Source organism: Centruroides vittatus, unplaced genomic scaffold (assembly GCF_030686945.1).
Source record: "Centruroides vittatus isolate TY-2023 unplaced genomic scaffold, ASM3068694v2 contig_290, whole genome shotgun sequence".
Taxonomy (NCBI): domain Eukaryota; kingdom Metazoa; phylum Arthropoda; class Arachnida; order Scorpiones; family Buthidae; genus Centruroides; species Centruroides vittatus.
The window spans coordinates 1,658,411-1,674,263 of NW_027121846.1; the positions used below are offsets into that span (position 1 = coordinate 1,658,411).

The 15,853-nt window shown below is 29.4% G+C and overlaps 2 protein-coding genes across 4 annotated transcripts; one reads left to right on the plus strand and one right to left on the minus strand.

Moving 5' to 3' along the window:
* The first annotated feature begins 4,381 nt into the window (after nucleotides 1-4,381).
* On the plus strand, nucleotides 4,382-8,458 carry LOC136972437 (BTB/POZ domain-containing protein 2-like). The gene is made up of 3 exons (XM_067267037.1): nucleotides 4,382-4,426; nucleotides 7,162-7,272; nucleotides 7,347-8,458. Exons 2-3 carry the CDS (start codon nucleotides 7,178-7,180, stop codon nucleotides 8,407-8,409), a joined length of 1,158 nt encoding a protein of 385 aa, XP_067123138.1. The 5' UTR covers nucleotides 4,382-4,426; nucleotides 7,162-7,177; the 3' UTR covers nucleotides 8,410-8,458.
* Nucleotides 8,459-11,846: 3,388 nt separating this feature from the next.
* On the minus strand, nucleotides 11,847-15,853 carry LOC136972438 (uncharacterized). 3 transcript variants are annotated; one of them, XM_067267040.1, is made up of 3 exons: nucleotides 15,820-15,853; nucleotides 12,141-13,115; nucleotides 11,847-12,046 (listed from the first exon to the last, which is right to left on the minus strand). In XM_067267040.1, exons 2-3 carry the CDS (start codon nucleotides 13,104-13,106, stop codon nucleotides 12,005-12,007), a joined length of 1,008 nt encoding a protein of 335 aa, XP_067123141.1. In that variant the 5' UTR covers nucleotides 13,107-13,115; nucleotides 15,820-15,853; the 3' UTR covers nucleotides 11,847-12,004. The 3 variants fall into 3 exon arrangements, with proteins under 3 accessions (XP_067123141.1, XP_067123140.1, XP_067123139.1); XM_067267039.1 differs by having other exon boundaries at nucleotides 11,847-12,061; XM_067267038.1 differs by having other exon boundaries at nucleotides 11,847-13,115.

Sequence of the window (15,853 nt, forward strand, 5' to 3'; positions counted from 1 at the left end):
ACTTTGTTCTCAGTTTATTTTATTGATAATCTTTATACCTTTTAACTCTAATCTTATCAGACTTTACGATTATTTTTCACTGTAAAAACTTAGATTCATGATTACGAATCCAAGGTTAAATGGCTCCAGTTATGTATAAATATTAATCATAAAAATCCAAATATTTTTGTGGATATTAATTGGTCCTCAAAATGAATCTTTTTGCCATTTTATAATAATTAATAATATAAAAAATTTTAAAATAAAATCTCATAACAGATGGCGCCAAAAACGATTTCAACTCTTGCCCGGAAAGTTACGCAACTCGTTGTTGGATTTGTATTCTGGAAATTTATATTTTCGTCGCCGAAATGTTTATTTATTTTGTAATATTAAAAACACAGTTAAATTTCGTTTAATTATAAGTCGAAAAGTACTAAAGAATCCAAATTCCAAAAATGTGTAATAATAAAGTAAAAATTTAACAAAGGACAAAAAATATTGGATTTATTGAGTTGTAAAAATATACAAATATTTTAAAATAATAATATATATTGTTATTAAAGCGTTTAATTTAGACACAGTTCACATGACGCAACGGTTGGAATTCTACGAAGGTTCCATTTCAAATCAAAATGGAGAGATTGTAGCCTATACAATGCCAAGTAGACATTAAAAATAATAGAATATTATAAACAGCTGGGAAGTTTGTTCGTAAAAATGAAAGTATTTGAATAGGTCCTACTACGAGAAATACCTCTGTTGACGGGGAAGATGGAAGAACTCTTAAGAATAATTTAATAAATTATTTAAAAATTATAATTATTAATTTAGATAAGAGATGGCGCCTAACGTTTGCCTCTAGTAGCAAATTACTTAGTATTAATTTTAATCAAATTGAAGACAAGTCTGCCCAAGAGGGACCACCATTTATTTTGCGCTCCAGACTAAAAACATACACGTATGGCGACAGGCCTTCCTTTTTAGGCTTCATGTCGCCAAAGGTAAAAAAGTCCTTTAAAAAAACACAAACATCCAGTTAAAACTAGGAGTCGGTGACACACAGACGTCTTACTCTTCAACCATCCAGCCAGTGGGTGTTTCCGCTTTTTTATCTGCTGGAACAAGCGCTGGAAAATGCAAATTTTAAAGCTGCACCCTGGCGTCGGTATTTTAAAATTTCTTTTTGTCGATTTTTCCGACCGATGGCGAGATTATTATTAATCAAATTGAAGACAAGTCTGCCCAAGAGGGACCACCATTTATTTTGCGCTCCAGACTAAAAACATACACGTATGGCGACAAGCCTTCTTTTTTAGGCTTCATGTCGCCAAAGGTAAAAAAGTCCTTTAAAAAAACACAAACATCCAGTTAAAACTAGGAGTCGGTGACACACAGACGTCTTACTCTTCAACCATTAGTATTAATTATTAAAATTAGCTGATTTATAGCCCGAGTATTTAAGGCGATTATTTGTCTATGTATCGAGGAAAACGTTTTGTTGGAACTTAAATATAAATGACGGCGAACTGTTTGACGAAATTTCGTGTATTAAAACTTGTCACCAGTGAAAAGATGTAAAAATGCCTTTTAAAACAATTTTATACCTTCCTGTATTTGTTACTCCAGTTAAAGAAGCTTTAAAAAATCATATATGACAGTACAAGTCTACTGTCATAGATGATAATATTATTTTTGCTTTAAAACCTTATGTTAAAGTATATATTAATAATAAATTTTTGGTTTAAAACAGAGATGGGAAACCTTTTTTTATGTAAGGACCGCATTTTAAGACTTGAACTGATGCGGGCCGCATACAAGAGAAAGAGAAAAAAAAATGTTGGTAAATCAGAATTATTTATTCATATATAATTATAAATTAGCATAGGTATACTTAATTTAGCTTCTGGAACTGATGTAAACGTAATATATTGGAAATATTTGGTTAAATATTCGTCACTGCTAGTTTTAAATTAGTTTCGATGTGTCTGTTAGCCGGTTTCTTGTTTTAATTTTTACTAAATTCATTGCGGGAAAAACTATTCACATACATAAGTTGTAGAAAATAACGTTTGAATTTTTGCTGCATACTTCCTTAAGCTGGGAAATTGATATATTTATTCACATTTTATGCGTCGCGGGCCGCAAAATATATGAATGCGGGCTGCATGCGGCCCGAGGGCCGCAGGTTGCCCATCCCTGGTTTAAAATATCGGATTTTATTAGATACATGATATTGCTTTAATATGGTATTTTGTTCGATACATAGAACGTAAAAGATTATTTATAAAATAAAAATATTCCAATATCTAATATCGTTTACTTATTATCAGAGTTTTAAGATGCATTTGCTAAATAAAGAACGTGAAATATCTGAGTTATACCAAGTTTTTATGAGTTTTTATTTTAAGAAAAAGCAACGCTCTAACAAATCGGATAGAAAAATCAGCTACTTGAAAGTTCGTTAGTTTAATTTTTATTTATCGGTTGAACTATGGAAAAGTTAACTTTTCCATTGTTTAATGAAATTCACCAAACTCTTCAAAAATATAAAGCAACTATCTGGCTTTATATCCAAAAACGGACTCAAAAATGTCAAAATATCTCTTTGTTATTAAGCGTCAAAGATTAAGCGCTTTTTGATTATAACTTATCTGAGAGTTAATTATATTTTTCAAACATAATTTATACATATGCCAGAATTCTACTGAGCATTTTGACACTAAAATCGTCAAAATCTAACGTGGAAATTTGTTTCTTAAACTCAAACACTAAGCCGCAAAAGTCATCCCAGAAGCCTGCGCTCGCTACTGCTAACCCAGGCAAGTAAATCAAGTTAGTTATTCTGACTATTAAAAACTTGGACGATCTGCCAAAGAGGAATGTCTCCCGAGAGAAGTTTCTGTGGGGGATTGGCCCCTATTTAGGTCTTACACAAGTGAAGAAAATCCGGAAAACTCCATGTCGTCAGTTCGTTAATCCGGCGCAAATTTATGACCAAAATGCTCGGTGCTTTCATACACTCGACCACTATTGTCTGAATATTTGTACATAAAATACTGTATAAAAGACTAATTAATTACTTATTATGCTCATTATTGACAGCGAATTAGCTTAGAATCTAGTATAACTTAAAGATCATGGAACTGAAATTCAGGGTCAGATAGGTCTACAATTTAAACAAGCTGCAGCTTAGGTCCTCATATTTTTATACTAATTGATGAAATAAGGTGAAAAGAAGATGCCTGTTGTATGTTATAACTTAGAACCATAAGTCTTAATCCATGACTGAATTGAAATCTTTTAAAAATGAATTGGTTTAAATTTTTCGCGATACTTAAATGGTATTTAAAAAACTCAGAAATACTGTATATATAATGTTACATTATCAAGAACTAAAAGAAAAAAAATGCTTAAAATAATCTAAAAATCGACTATATTTGGGAAATCAAATCAGTATTTCCAAATTAATGATAATGCACTTAAATATACTATACTATAAACATCATACTTTTCCTTTAGCAATGGAGTAGTGCTGGGGCCCTATTCTGGTCATCGTAACTGCTTTCAGAAGAAAATTTTTCAATTGAAATGACATGACTTCCGGTTTGCATCGAAAGTTAATATATAATTATTCGAGCCTCCAGCACCCTAATCTTTCCATATCTCTCTTGAAATTTATTTATCTAGCACCTTTCTCGAGATTAAGGAAAGACAGACAGACGAACGGACGACAATTTATAGGTCTATAATTTTTTTACATTGCAGTCCAATTAAGGCTCTTAAACTGCAGTCCAATTTTACAATAAAAAATTCTAAAGATTGACGTCAGATTTAATTAAATAGTGATGAAAAAGACAAAAAATAATAATAAATAAATAAATAAATAACCTTTATGGCTTATATAGCCTACAGAATATTGATTCGAATATGAAAATAAAAATGGCTGCATAAATTTTGTTAAGTTTACATATAATACATACATATAAATTATTTGTATATGAAAAGTTTGTATTATGGTGAAACAGTAAATTAATTATCATTTAATGCACGGTCGAGCTACCCTATTTTAAAAATGGCAGTCTACTCTTTATAAAGTCCGATCAGATAAGACCGATAAACTTGTTACTGTGATTAAATTATCATATTAATTACTATAGGAATAAAAGTAAATGAATCTGTTAGAAAATATGAAAGTTATTGCAAACATTTGCCCTCCTTCAATTTTTTTAATCGTCATCCTCCTTAAAATAAATGAAATATTTTAGTGTTTCTCTTTTGAAATATATTAACTTGTGCATATTGATAAGATAATTACAATTATTCTTTAAATAATAATTGTTATCTCAAAATACAGAACAAATTATCAAAATATTTTATTTTGATAATTTGTTCATTTTAGACAGAGAGTTAAAATACTTTGGTCGTTATTCAAATCTACAGATTAGTAAGTTTAAATATACATATTTATTTAAATATACCCGTAATATTATGTAATATAAAATCTTAATTTTCGATTAAACTTGTGCTTAATAAACGATATGCCATATTATTTTAATATAATTTTTCTATAGAATAACTGAAATAACTCTTTCAATTATTTTAAATCATCCTACTATAGAGTTAATGATGCATACAATGTTTTAGAAACTGATTATTATATATATATATATATATATATATAACCTGTACAGGGATATACTTCAAGTACTATAGAAGTGTTTTCATACTTTAAATAGGCCTGCAAGCTTAAGAAAATACAAATAAAGCAACGTTTCAAAAGTACTCGGGTTGTCTATTTGGAAGCCTCGTTTTTTCACGTAGTTGAAGGTTTTTCTTGTTTTTCTGTATTTGTTATTCATTTTCATAAAAACGTATGAAGAGAGTACTTTTTAAGTAGAAAGAAGAGGGATAAAATTATCTTATAATTAACTATAATATTTCACCGACAAAGAAAATTCGGTTATTGTTACCTATGGTTCCAAAATGGCGGCTCGTCTCTGATTCCAGCAAATAGAAGAAAGGAAACAATGGAGACGCACGTTCTAACCTAATCTAACCTATTCTAACAATTTTGTTGGTAATACTGTAATTATAGTAATTTATTAGAATGGGTTAGGTTAGAACGTGCGTCCCCACTGTTTCCTTTCTTCTATTTGCTGGAATCAGACACGAGCCGCCATTTTGGAACCATAGGTAACATTAACCGAAAATTATATTCTATTAGAAATATTGTTTTGTTTATATTTCTCTTAAACTAAGTTAATTTTAAATATTGATATTTAACTAAAAAACATAATTTGAATTATATTTCGTCACAATAAATTTTATAAAATCATTTCTTCGTGCATTGTTTACTGATGAATTTGCATTTTTTGCGAAGATTTAACCTTTGGATTGTTTTCCTCATTTTATCTTCCTTTTATCAATTTAAATAACATCAAAGTTAATGATAAATGTATTAATTTCCATAAAATATTATTTAATAATAAATAATAATCGGTGGAATTAAGACCTTTCGAGGCCCTTAGTCATAGAAGATTGGGTACCCTCTACGTAATTTTACGTCATTGTAAACTAATACTATGTAACTGTAAGCTATATAATTAATTATAAGTTATAATGTACGGTATAATTCAAAAAAATTGCCTCATTTTTTCCAATTATGATTTGAAGTTTATATTAATATCGTAAATTGTATTCATTAGCGCTTAAGATAATCATTTAACAGAGAATAAGCAAAACATATATCAGATGCTTTCAATTATCGTATTATAATCCTACGTAAAAAATCTGGCAAGGCTCTTGCACGACTTTCTCACTACTTATAATTATAAATTTAAAGTTGTGTGCGATTAAAAAATAATTTTTATATTACTAATTGTTATAAAAAGTCAAAAGCCTTATTTTTAGGGGTAAGAATGAATATGTAAAGAATTATCAATGCTAATAACAGTAAACCTTTCAACAAATCTGATCCCATTCGAGATATGACAAATGATTCTTTTTGCATGAAGCATTTTTACTTTGATCAATGTGGATTACATCGGTCAAAGCATGTTTTAAATCTGAGTATTTCCGGTCAATTCTTGCATCTTATTGGTATTAAAATCATCGGAGTTGCTATATAAAAGTCCGAGTGTATGATAGTGAGATTGCAACGTTTAAAAATGAGTTTTACACTATGTATGTGAAAAAAATTTATGTTTTTAAAATTATGATGATATTTTGATGATCTTATAGTAATCTATATGCATAGTGCCGTCCCACGCTGTTATGTTGGCTCTCCACTTAGCGCGATTTTGAGGCGATTCAATCGCCTTTGTCACCGCAGTAAAATCGTTTTCGAGTGCTTTGATAATAGGCCCTAAAAATTTGAAGGCTCAGGACACATACCTGTACTCTGATATTCTGGCCTAAAGCCGCTCTACCCAAGGATTATATATAATATATATATATATATATATATACATATTTTCCCTATGTTATATTCTATAACAACCGGGAAAGTAATTATTAAAACAGTATAAACAGTATATAGGAATGCAATTGATATTACTAAAATTTGAATTCTTCTCTATTATTGATACTTCTTATTTTTTTCTAAGTACATGTTTATAACACAAAGAATTTTGTAATGGAAAATTTATTTTAATAGTCGTTGCACTGCAGTAACTAGATCCGAGCGAGATGAAATGGCTCCTTTTAAAAGTCAAAAATTACGATTTGATGCTTATATTTTTCTAATATTTGAATAAGACAATATACAGTAATTTATTATTTTAAGCCGTAGACTGTACAGAATCATTATTGTATGCATCAACTAAATTAATTATCATTTTTAGTTAAATGATAAGCTGGAGCACGTTGATCACATCATCTTTCTATTGATTTTGTAGAAAGGTGAATGCTCATAAATTTTTTCTTGAAAATTTAAAGAAATATTTCTTGTTAAATTTTTATATGTTAGGAAAAAAATATTGATTATTTTCTATTGTTTTTTTTTTAATTTTAGTTTTCGTATTTGGAAATGGTCTGTTGGCAAAATACACGTCTGTTTCTGACTTCAAAGCTAGAATATTTAATGAAATCAAAACGCTTGTCAGATGTGTTATTCATCGTTGGAAAACAATCAAATCGAATGAAATTTCATTCCCACAAATTCATGTTTTCTATTTATAGTGATGTGTTCGAATCCATGTTTGATGATTCTTCCAACAATACAAAACATGCAAAACAGATGATAATTCGTATAAACGACATAGAAGGGCATATTTTCGAAAAAATGCTCAAGTAATTATTTCAATTAATTATTAAATAATAATTTTTTTTAGTATTTTGATTTATTACTATTTATCTTTTCTCAGATTCATATATACAGAAGAAGTTGATCACAACGATGTGTCAGATACGATTGAACTCTACTTCTTATCTAAAAAGTACAATATTTTGCCATTAATGACTGAATGTAAGGCAATCATAGAAGCAGAAGTTACTTCAGAAAACGTGTGCATTGTTTATCGTTTTGCACTTTCTATTAACGATGAATCTTTAGTTGCTAAATGTGAAAACATAATAAAAACTGAAACAATGACGGTTTTAAAATCAGAATCATTCATGACATCTCCATTAGAAATTGTAGAAAGAATAGCATCATTCGATTTTCTTTTTATTCCTAAAGAAGTGGTTCTTTATGATTCCATTTTATGCTGGGCCACTGAAGAAGCTAGAAGACAGGGAATTATACCAACACCGAATGACTTGAGAAATATAATGTATCCAATTACTACTCATATTAGATTTCTTAGTATGACTCAAGAAGAATTATTTAACAGACCAGTAAGAAGTGGAATATTCAAAAAGGAAGAGATCGTGGACATTGCAATGCACAAATCTCAACCTGATTTATACCCTTCATTGCCAGAATGGTGCAGTTGGAAAAGAGGAAAAAGAATTGAAAATATCGATTTTGAAAAATCGGAATCACAGTTAATGAAAATTTGTATTCCATGTAAAAAATCTATTACAAAAAAGAATTTATGCGTAGATTGTGTTGTTTCACCTTTATGGACAGATTTTGCGTTGCATGGCTTTACTCTATGCTTTAAGAAGTCCACCGAAATGCCAACTCTGCAGATTTTCGAACAAAATAAGGCATCCCGATTCATTCAGTTTAAAGAAGAAGATGAAACTAAATCAGAGAAAGATGGCATATACAAAATTAAATTATTCGAACCAATTATAATGATTAAAAACCATAATTATTATATTAAAATGAACACTGTAAATCCTGTGACTATGTGTAATGACTCTCCTTCTATAAATAGAGAACTGATTGATGAAGTATTTTTCAATATAATGTATAAAATCCACGATAATTGTCATATAAGTGAAATCTTGTGTACTGTAATAAAAGAAATAATTCTTTGAATCAAAGAAACTTTTTTAAGCAAGTAAAATTAGATAAAACGATAAGAAACTGATTTGAAGTTTCACAGTTTAAGTTATTATTGTTGATTGTTTTATTGAAAACAATCAAAAAAACTGAAAAGATAACAAAAAACTAGTGTTGTAAAAAAGCATAAAAATTTAATACTCTTTCTATTAAAAGTCCCACATAAGACTTGATACTGTATCCACATTACTAATACAGTATTTATTTTTAAAGAATATTTCATTTACGATTAATCAAACCAATGTAAAGCAATGCAAACCAACGATTAAAATGTAAAGACGATAGTAATTTGTCTTAATTGTTGGAAACTCTTGAAGTTGATAGCGGGTTTGTGCCTGATCAAAGGGTATGGACCACGTGGAGTTTATCGGGTTTGTTTCCCGCATCTAACACCTAGATAAGACCAGTTTACCATAGAAAGTTCTCCTATTGATATAATGATATTCTACCAATTATACCAATAGTTTTACAGTACAGTCTGATACGGTTCGTTGTACTTAAATACGACTAGTCGAATAATTAAATACAGTCTTATTGTTGTTAGTTTAAATATAATATTTTTAATCTTCAGCTGTAATAAGGACTGAAGAGGACTCATTAAGACTCGAAATTCATTTCCTCCATCAATAAAGCCTATATCAATAACTGTTTCCTGTGTGATACGTTACTGAAAAAAGGGCAACAGTTTTAAATTTTTTAAAAATTTTACTGTCTCTTTTAAACACTAGACGATCACGACCGCGTTGCTCTTAGTTCAGGGCCGTCACAGCCATGTAACATTATTTATATTACAGTATTTGACTTTGATTGTTTTAACCAATAGGAAACCAAATTAAAAGTCTAATTGCTTTTTAACCCCGGGGAATGCCGAATCTGTCTGCTAGCATGAAATAAACGCAGTTTATGAGTTTATGTATAAATGCTTAATGGAAGGTAAATGTAGATAAATTGTAGCAAATTATTTTTTCTTGTTTACTCATCGTTCATTTAGTTGACTTTCTCTAACTTTGTTGAATTCATATACCCTCATTTGAAAAGACGACAATGTTATTGCTTTCGTATAAATAATAAAGAACATAACAGAATAAATGAAGAAAAACACGAAGATTAAATATTTTGAGAAGAATAATCAGAAAAAATACTTATTTGTTTTTCATTTTCTTGATGAAATCTCGATCCGTTTCTGTACCATTACTTACACCCTTAAAAATCTACAAATTACGATATATACGATGTAATTGTAACATTTTTATCTAATTTAATTGCTACAAGAGTCAAATCATCCTTTCTGTCACACAAGAAGGTCTCTTTTCTGAACCTATCGTAATTTCAGCTAGGCCCATTGTGGGACGGCCAGTTGACGAGAGATGAGGTTTGTGTTTGGATATGCCCATAAAATTTCTCGAATTTTTCATCCACTCGGATTCGATCCTGTGTTCCAGCGGTAGACTGATGCCTTAGGAACTTTAAAAACGGATCACTCGATCTCCCCACTAAGTGGTGCCATTCAGTCGAGCCCATTCATCTCCCATTGAAATCCTTGTATTTTGAAGGTATGCTTTTACACGAACATTAGTGATGCATGTATGTGGCAGGTCGAAGCGGATTCCCGCCACAAGTGACCCCCATTGAGTGAATTGGAGCCTTTCGCACAGAGCACCAAATGGTGGCACGTTTGAGTTGCTGGTACAAGCGAGTGAATGATGTCACTCAATGGTCCAACCGAGTGGCACGTTTGAAAGCAACTTCAAACGCCTCGGTCATCCTGTATCTTTTGGCATATTTGACTTCTTAGAAAAAGTAATTTTCATATAATACTATTACAATTTTATTTGAGAAAAGTAGATTCAAATATCTCAACTGAATTTATACATTTCAATTTAGAAGTTTTACAAGTATATTAGACCTACGTTGCTTTGAAATTATAACCATATATTTCATATAAAGTTTCTAGTATTAACAATTTTATTACGTACAAGGAAATTAAAGAATTTATTATTAACAGTTAACAAATCGATTTTATTTTAAATAATAAAGACATAACGTTTTCCATTCTTTCAAAAGTTACCACAAAATACCTGCAGGAAATGTATATTTAAAAGACAATTTGAAGGGGATGCGGGGTATACCGTGGGGCAGGTTATGTAAAGGTTTTTTTCCGTTCTAACGATTGTCTGCAATATATATGCCGTCACGGATTATCCATACACAATTAGTCTACTGTATATTTTCTCAATCGTAATTGTAGCATCCTTCTAAATCAGCACTCTAGATTGACGCCTAATTGATTTACGAGTAGTTCTTTTAATTTTATAAACCGGTCAAATTAGTAATTAGTTATAATTATAAAATACTTTTTGTTATTACATTCTTAAAAGGGTACCTAATCGATTCAATAGTACATTTTCCTCTATTCTGTTCAAATATACAGAACTATAATATTAATGCATTTTAATTTATAATTAAACTAGATAAAAATGTTACAATTACATCGTATATATCGTAATTTGTAGATTTTTAAGTGTAAGTAATGCTACAGAAACGGATCGGGATTTCATCAAGAAAATGAAAAATGATAAATAAATAATAATTTTATAGTTTTATTTATGTGTAGAAGAAACTTTAGTTTATAGTTATTTTTTTATATTAGAATTAGATGAAATGTAAAACGATACGACTCTACAAAAGTTGATGAGGCAGTGTTAAAAATGTCTAAGTTTTCTTTTCGATATTCAATAATTGAGATAATGAATAGGTATTACCGTAAGAAAATTAAGGACGTTTTTAGTTAGTGATCCATTGAAACATTTTCGAAATAATTAGAAAATGGCCATTTGCATGTGTATATTTACATACATTACACGCAAATTATATACACACCTTTATAAAAATACGATTTAATTAGTTTAGGATGCTATCTATTGTCCAAATTCTCAAAACCAGTTGTTCTTAATCCGGGATGGACACATTATGGGAAAAGCAAAATACTTTTTCTTTATTTAAATAAACTTTTCAAATCTTTTATCACCTTTTTCATTGAGAACTTTGTCTTTTTTAAACAAGAGCTTAATAAAAATGCATTAAATATTAAATTAAAATGTAAAATTATGTATTTTACAGTTATAAATATCTAACCTAGATTTAAATGTTTTCATACATATTTATAAATGGGCACAAAAAATAAATTTTATTTCTTAATTGCTTAAGCCGTATATAAAATTTAAATAAATATACTCGAGAATATGGAATGACTTTATAAAGTCTTAAATTAAAGAAATAAAACTTAATAAATTGTTCTTGGGGGAAGGTGCGAGAGAACAATTCAAAATTTCAAGTAGTGTAAGCGGGGTTATTGTTATTATTACTTTTTAATTACTACTTTTATTTTTAATAATAGTAAATAAAAACCCAATTTAAGCTTTTGAATTAATTTATTGTAAACAGGTTTATATATTTGATAACACGTTTAGATTAATCAACTGATTGAAGGTAATTGTTATCAAACATTACTCTGACGCTGACGATTTATCATCTTCCATCTCTTCTCATCACTATCATTCATTCTTCCTTCTAACTTTTCCATCGATGGTCGTCTCGAACGTTCTTCTTCTCCTGCAGAAAAGATACCTTTTTTGATCTGCATGTTAATATCTCTATCGTCGTTACTAATTCTGGGCGAATTACGAGAAGTAATATGTAAAGTTACCATTTCTTTTCTCATTTCCGGTGACTTGTAATCGTTTACATCGTCGTCTTCGTCGTGAGAATGGTAGAATCTTCCAGTTGTACCGATTTGCCTCTTTTTTCCTGGTCTCCATCCGTGCAAACCTAGAATTGACATTGTGTAAGCGTTTTGATTGACAGATTTACTTTCTTGGCGATTTTTTTCTCTTTGCAAAGGCATGGTCTGTTTTTCTGCCAAACCTCCGGGTTTCCAACTTTGAGAAAGAAAAGTGCGCTTAAATGATTGGCGGCCATTTTGTTTCCATAATTTCTTATCCGAAACGCCATCGTCCCAGATTAAAGGCAAGACTATCTCTTCGGTTAGTAAATTGTTTTTAAAGGATTGAGATTTCTCTCTGCCACTTGGATCATTGATTAATTCCAGAAGATATTCGCTAATAACGTCTTGGGGAATATTTATTTCCGACATTCCTAACGATCTCCAACGATTTTTCTGCATACGACTCTGTAACATTTTCAGGAAATTCAAAAGAGACAAGTTCTGATTGGCCAAAGCGGTATCGGGTAATGCGGATGGTTTGTTTCTTGTATCGTCTTCTATCTTGTCGTTCGGATCTTGTAATAGTAAATTAGGGTGAGCTGGATTTTCTAAAAACTGAAGATTCGACCATAATCGATCGTTTCTGGATAAATCAAATGGTGGTGAAGTATCTTCTTTCGGAAATGTATCTCTGATAAGAGGAGAAATGGCGGAAAAATCGAATATTTTGCGACCTTCCGTTTCGATTGTTCGTCTCTTTCTGTTCGTTGATTTTGTTGGTGGCCAGTTCGTTTGTTCTGATTCTGCTTGATTTTTATAGTATATATTTCTATTTTCTATCGGTATAGACTTATAAGTATTAGATAATTCGGTCGATTGAATAGTGCCAGATGACATCTTCACAATCAGAAAAGGAAGAATTGATAGTAAAATCATCTTTTCTGTCATATTTCTAAGCTTTAAAAAAATACAAAAATATTATATTAATATTTTTACGTACAAAACAATATATAATTCGTTTGTTTAGCTAAATCTACACCATCATCTTGTTTATTTCTAAGATTTTCTGTTACTTTTTCTTAATTAAAAAAACACTTTCCGGCCTTGGGTGGATCCGGAATCGAATCCGGACGGGTCCAGAAAATCCCAGAAATTTTTCGGGGGTGGGCCAACCGGATATGTCGATCCCCATACCTCAAAACCCGGCTGCCCCATCGTGGGTCTAACCGAGACCACACTAGGTTTAATTAATAAAAAAGGCCCTCTTACAAGGCGAAATGAGTAAAAAAAAAGTTTTAAAAAACACTTATATTTATTGTTTGTTTTATCTCCATCATTCGTTGTTTAATATCTATCTACCTATACAAAACTATAAGATTTCACTAATACTTTCTAGATCCTTTGTTATCTTTCTCGTTTTCTTTAGAAATCGTTTGCTTGTCTTTGTATTTGTCACACGATCACTTAATATAACCTCTCTATTCTTTCTTCATAATTCTTTTATTAAAAAGTATATTTATTTATTCTTAAATGCTTAAGATATTTACTGTTTGTTAGTCTACTTACCTATAATAATATCGATTAATTTTTTTTAAAGTTTTAATAGTGAAATACTTGAATGTCATGGAAATTGATAAAGTTTATTAGGAAGATAAGATTTCCTCACAAAATAAATTTGTTCATTTTTTTTCTGAATAAATGAATTCAGAAATGGATTAAATATTCAATTTTAACTACTTTTAATGTCATGTCTCCAAGATATTCTACGCAAGCCCTTCTAAACTTCTGTTTTACTTTAAAAAGTGTGTACCTACCATCTGTACATTTCGGGAATAAAAATGGTCAAAGATAGCTTGATTTTTAAGTCATCTTCATCGGCCCACCAGTAGATAATCTGAACACTGGGTTTGGCCTCATTAATGAGCTAGTCGTGTGGATTTTTCCAGGTTTTATTCACGTATATAATACCTAAATAGGGGCTAGTTTCTCATTGAAAGTCTTCCCGAGAGACACTCCTTCCCTTATCCTACCAAACCTAATCATCATCATCATCTATCCATTTAAAATTCCTCAATATTTATATATTTGTCATATTAATTAAGATATTTCATACTTTTTATGCAGCTTCTTTATTACTTATTCAATTTTATTCCACGTTTTCGTATTGAATATTTAGCATCATTTTCCTCTTATTTTTTTTAATATTTATCTCTTAAATCGCCGTTAAATATCCCTATTTATTTTTCTACAAATATTATCCACATTTAAATAATAAACGAGGAAAGATTAATTCATTTATTTAGAAACAATATGTTATTAAATAAGATTATTTTCAATTTTAAATAAATCTAATAAAGTGAAAGTTGTAAGAAACAAATGTAAAAAAGTGTTTTTATTTTTTTTTAAATTCAGTTTATAAAAAGAAATGTTATCACTATTGTTTATGATAATAGAATATAAGTTTATTTAGATAACTCCCACGCCAAATAAAAGGATTAAACAAAAATAATTCCGTTTTGAATGTGAAATTATATTTTATTATTTTCGAACGGATTTTTTTTTATTCAAGATCATTTTTTTTTGTTTTTTTTGCCCACGTTTTACCCGAAATTAATTTAATATTAGGCTTTTCTGAGAGTTGTTTCCTGAAAGAGTTTGATCGATCGATTAGATCGTAATGGTGTTTATACAAAGACTCGCAATATGTTTACATATGCCAAAACAATTCCTAGAAGAATTTTTATGATTTACCTTTAATTTTATCATAAAATCGATAGACATTAAAAGTGAGCTTTTTTTTCGAATCGAAACTATTTAACGTATTCAAACATATATTTTATAAAGAGTTAACATTTAAACTTATACTTTAAAAGCATTAGGGGATAGAGTCTACTTAAAGGTCTAGGCTAAAGAAAGGAAGAGAGTGAGGGGATGAGAAAGAAGATAAATTTTTCTTTAAATTAACAAAATCCTCGTGATAAAATGAGTATAACTTATTAATATCCATCTAAATTTAATGAACTTTACACCCTTCATTCATCTTTAATACATATTATTCTTATTGTAAATAACACTCGTGCACTCTACGCATAAATAAATGCATAATTTCTATATGGAAGCTTGTTTTTAAAAACAATATTCTTTATTAATGTTCTTTATTATATCTGGGATACATTTTTCTACTGTAACTTAACATAACCCGTTCTTAATGAAGTCAATAAACTAAAAATTTCTTTGCTGATAACTCTTACACTTAATGTAACATCGAATGTCATTCATAAAGAGATTTCTACGTACTGTACATCTTCCATTCACAAGTTGTATACTAAATTATACTACGCGCATCGCGCTGTAAACTATACTAAAAGGGTTAAATCTTTTAAATTATATATGTTATAAAACAATAAATATTATACAAAATATTTTTAATATTATAAAGTAAACGTATCGTTTATAATTTTAAGTATATATTTACCAAATTAGCTAATTAAGAACGTAAATATTTAATTTATAACCAGAAATTTGAGTAGTTTTAACATTAAGAAAACTGCTTTAAAATAATAAATACTTATTTACTTCGTTATATATTTTTAAATAGCTTCGAATGGATTTAAATTTTTTTAAAAATTGGATAAATAAATAAATAAATGTAAAATCTCACCTGAATGGATAAAATCTCTTATCGTGACTTAAAC

What these genes read in the sequence shown, in the direction of transcription:
- LOC136972437 (XM_067267037.1), top strand. Translation starts at nt 7,178, where the DNA reads ATGTTTGATGATTCTTCCAACAATACAAAACATGCAAAACAGATGATA. An exon ending in ATTTTCGAAAAAATGCTCAA is followed by an intron (nt 7,273 to 7,346) that starts GTAATTATTTCA and finishes ATCTTTTCTCAG; the next exon opens with ATTCATATATACAGAAGAAG.
- LOC136972438 (XM_067267038.1), bottom strand. Translation starts at nt 13,106, where the DNA reads ATGACAGAAAAGATGATTTTACTATCAATTCTTCCTTTTCTGATTGTG.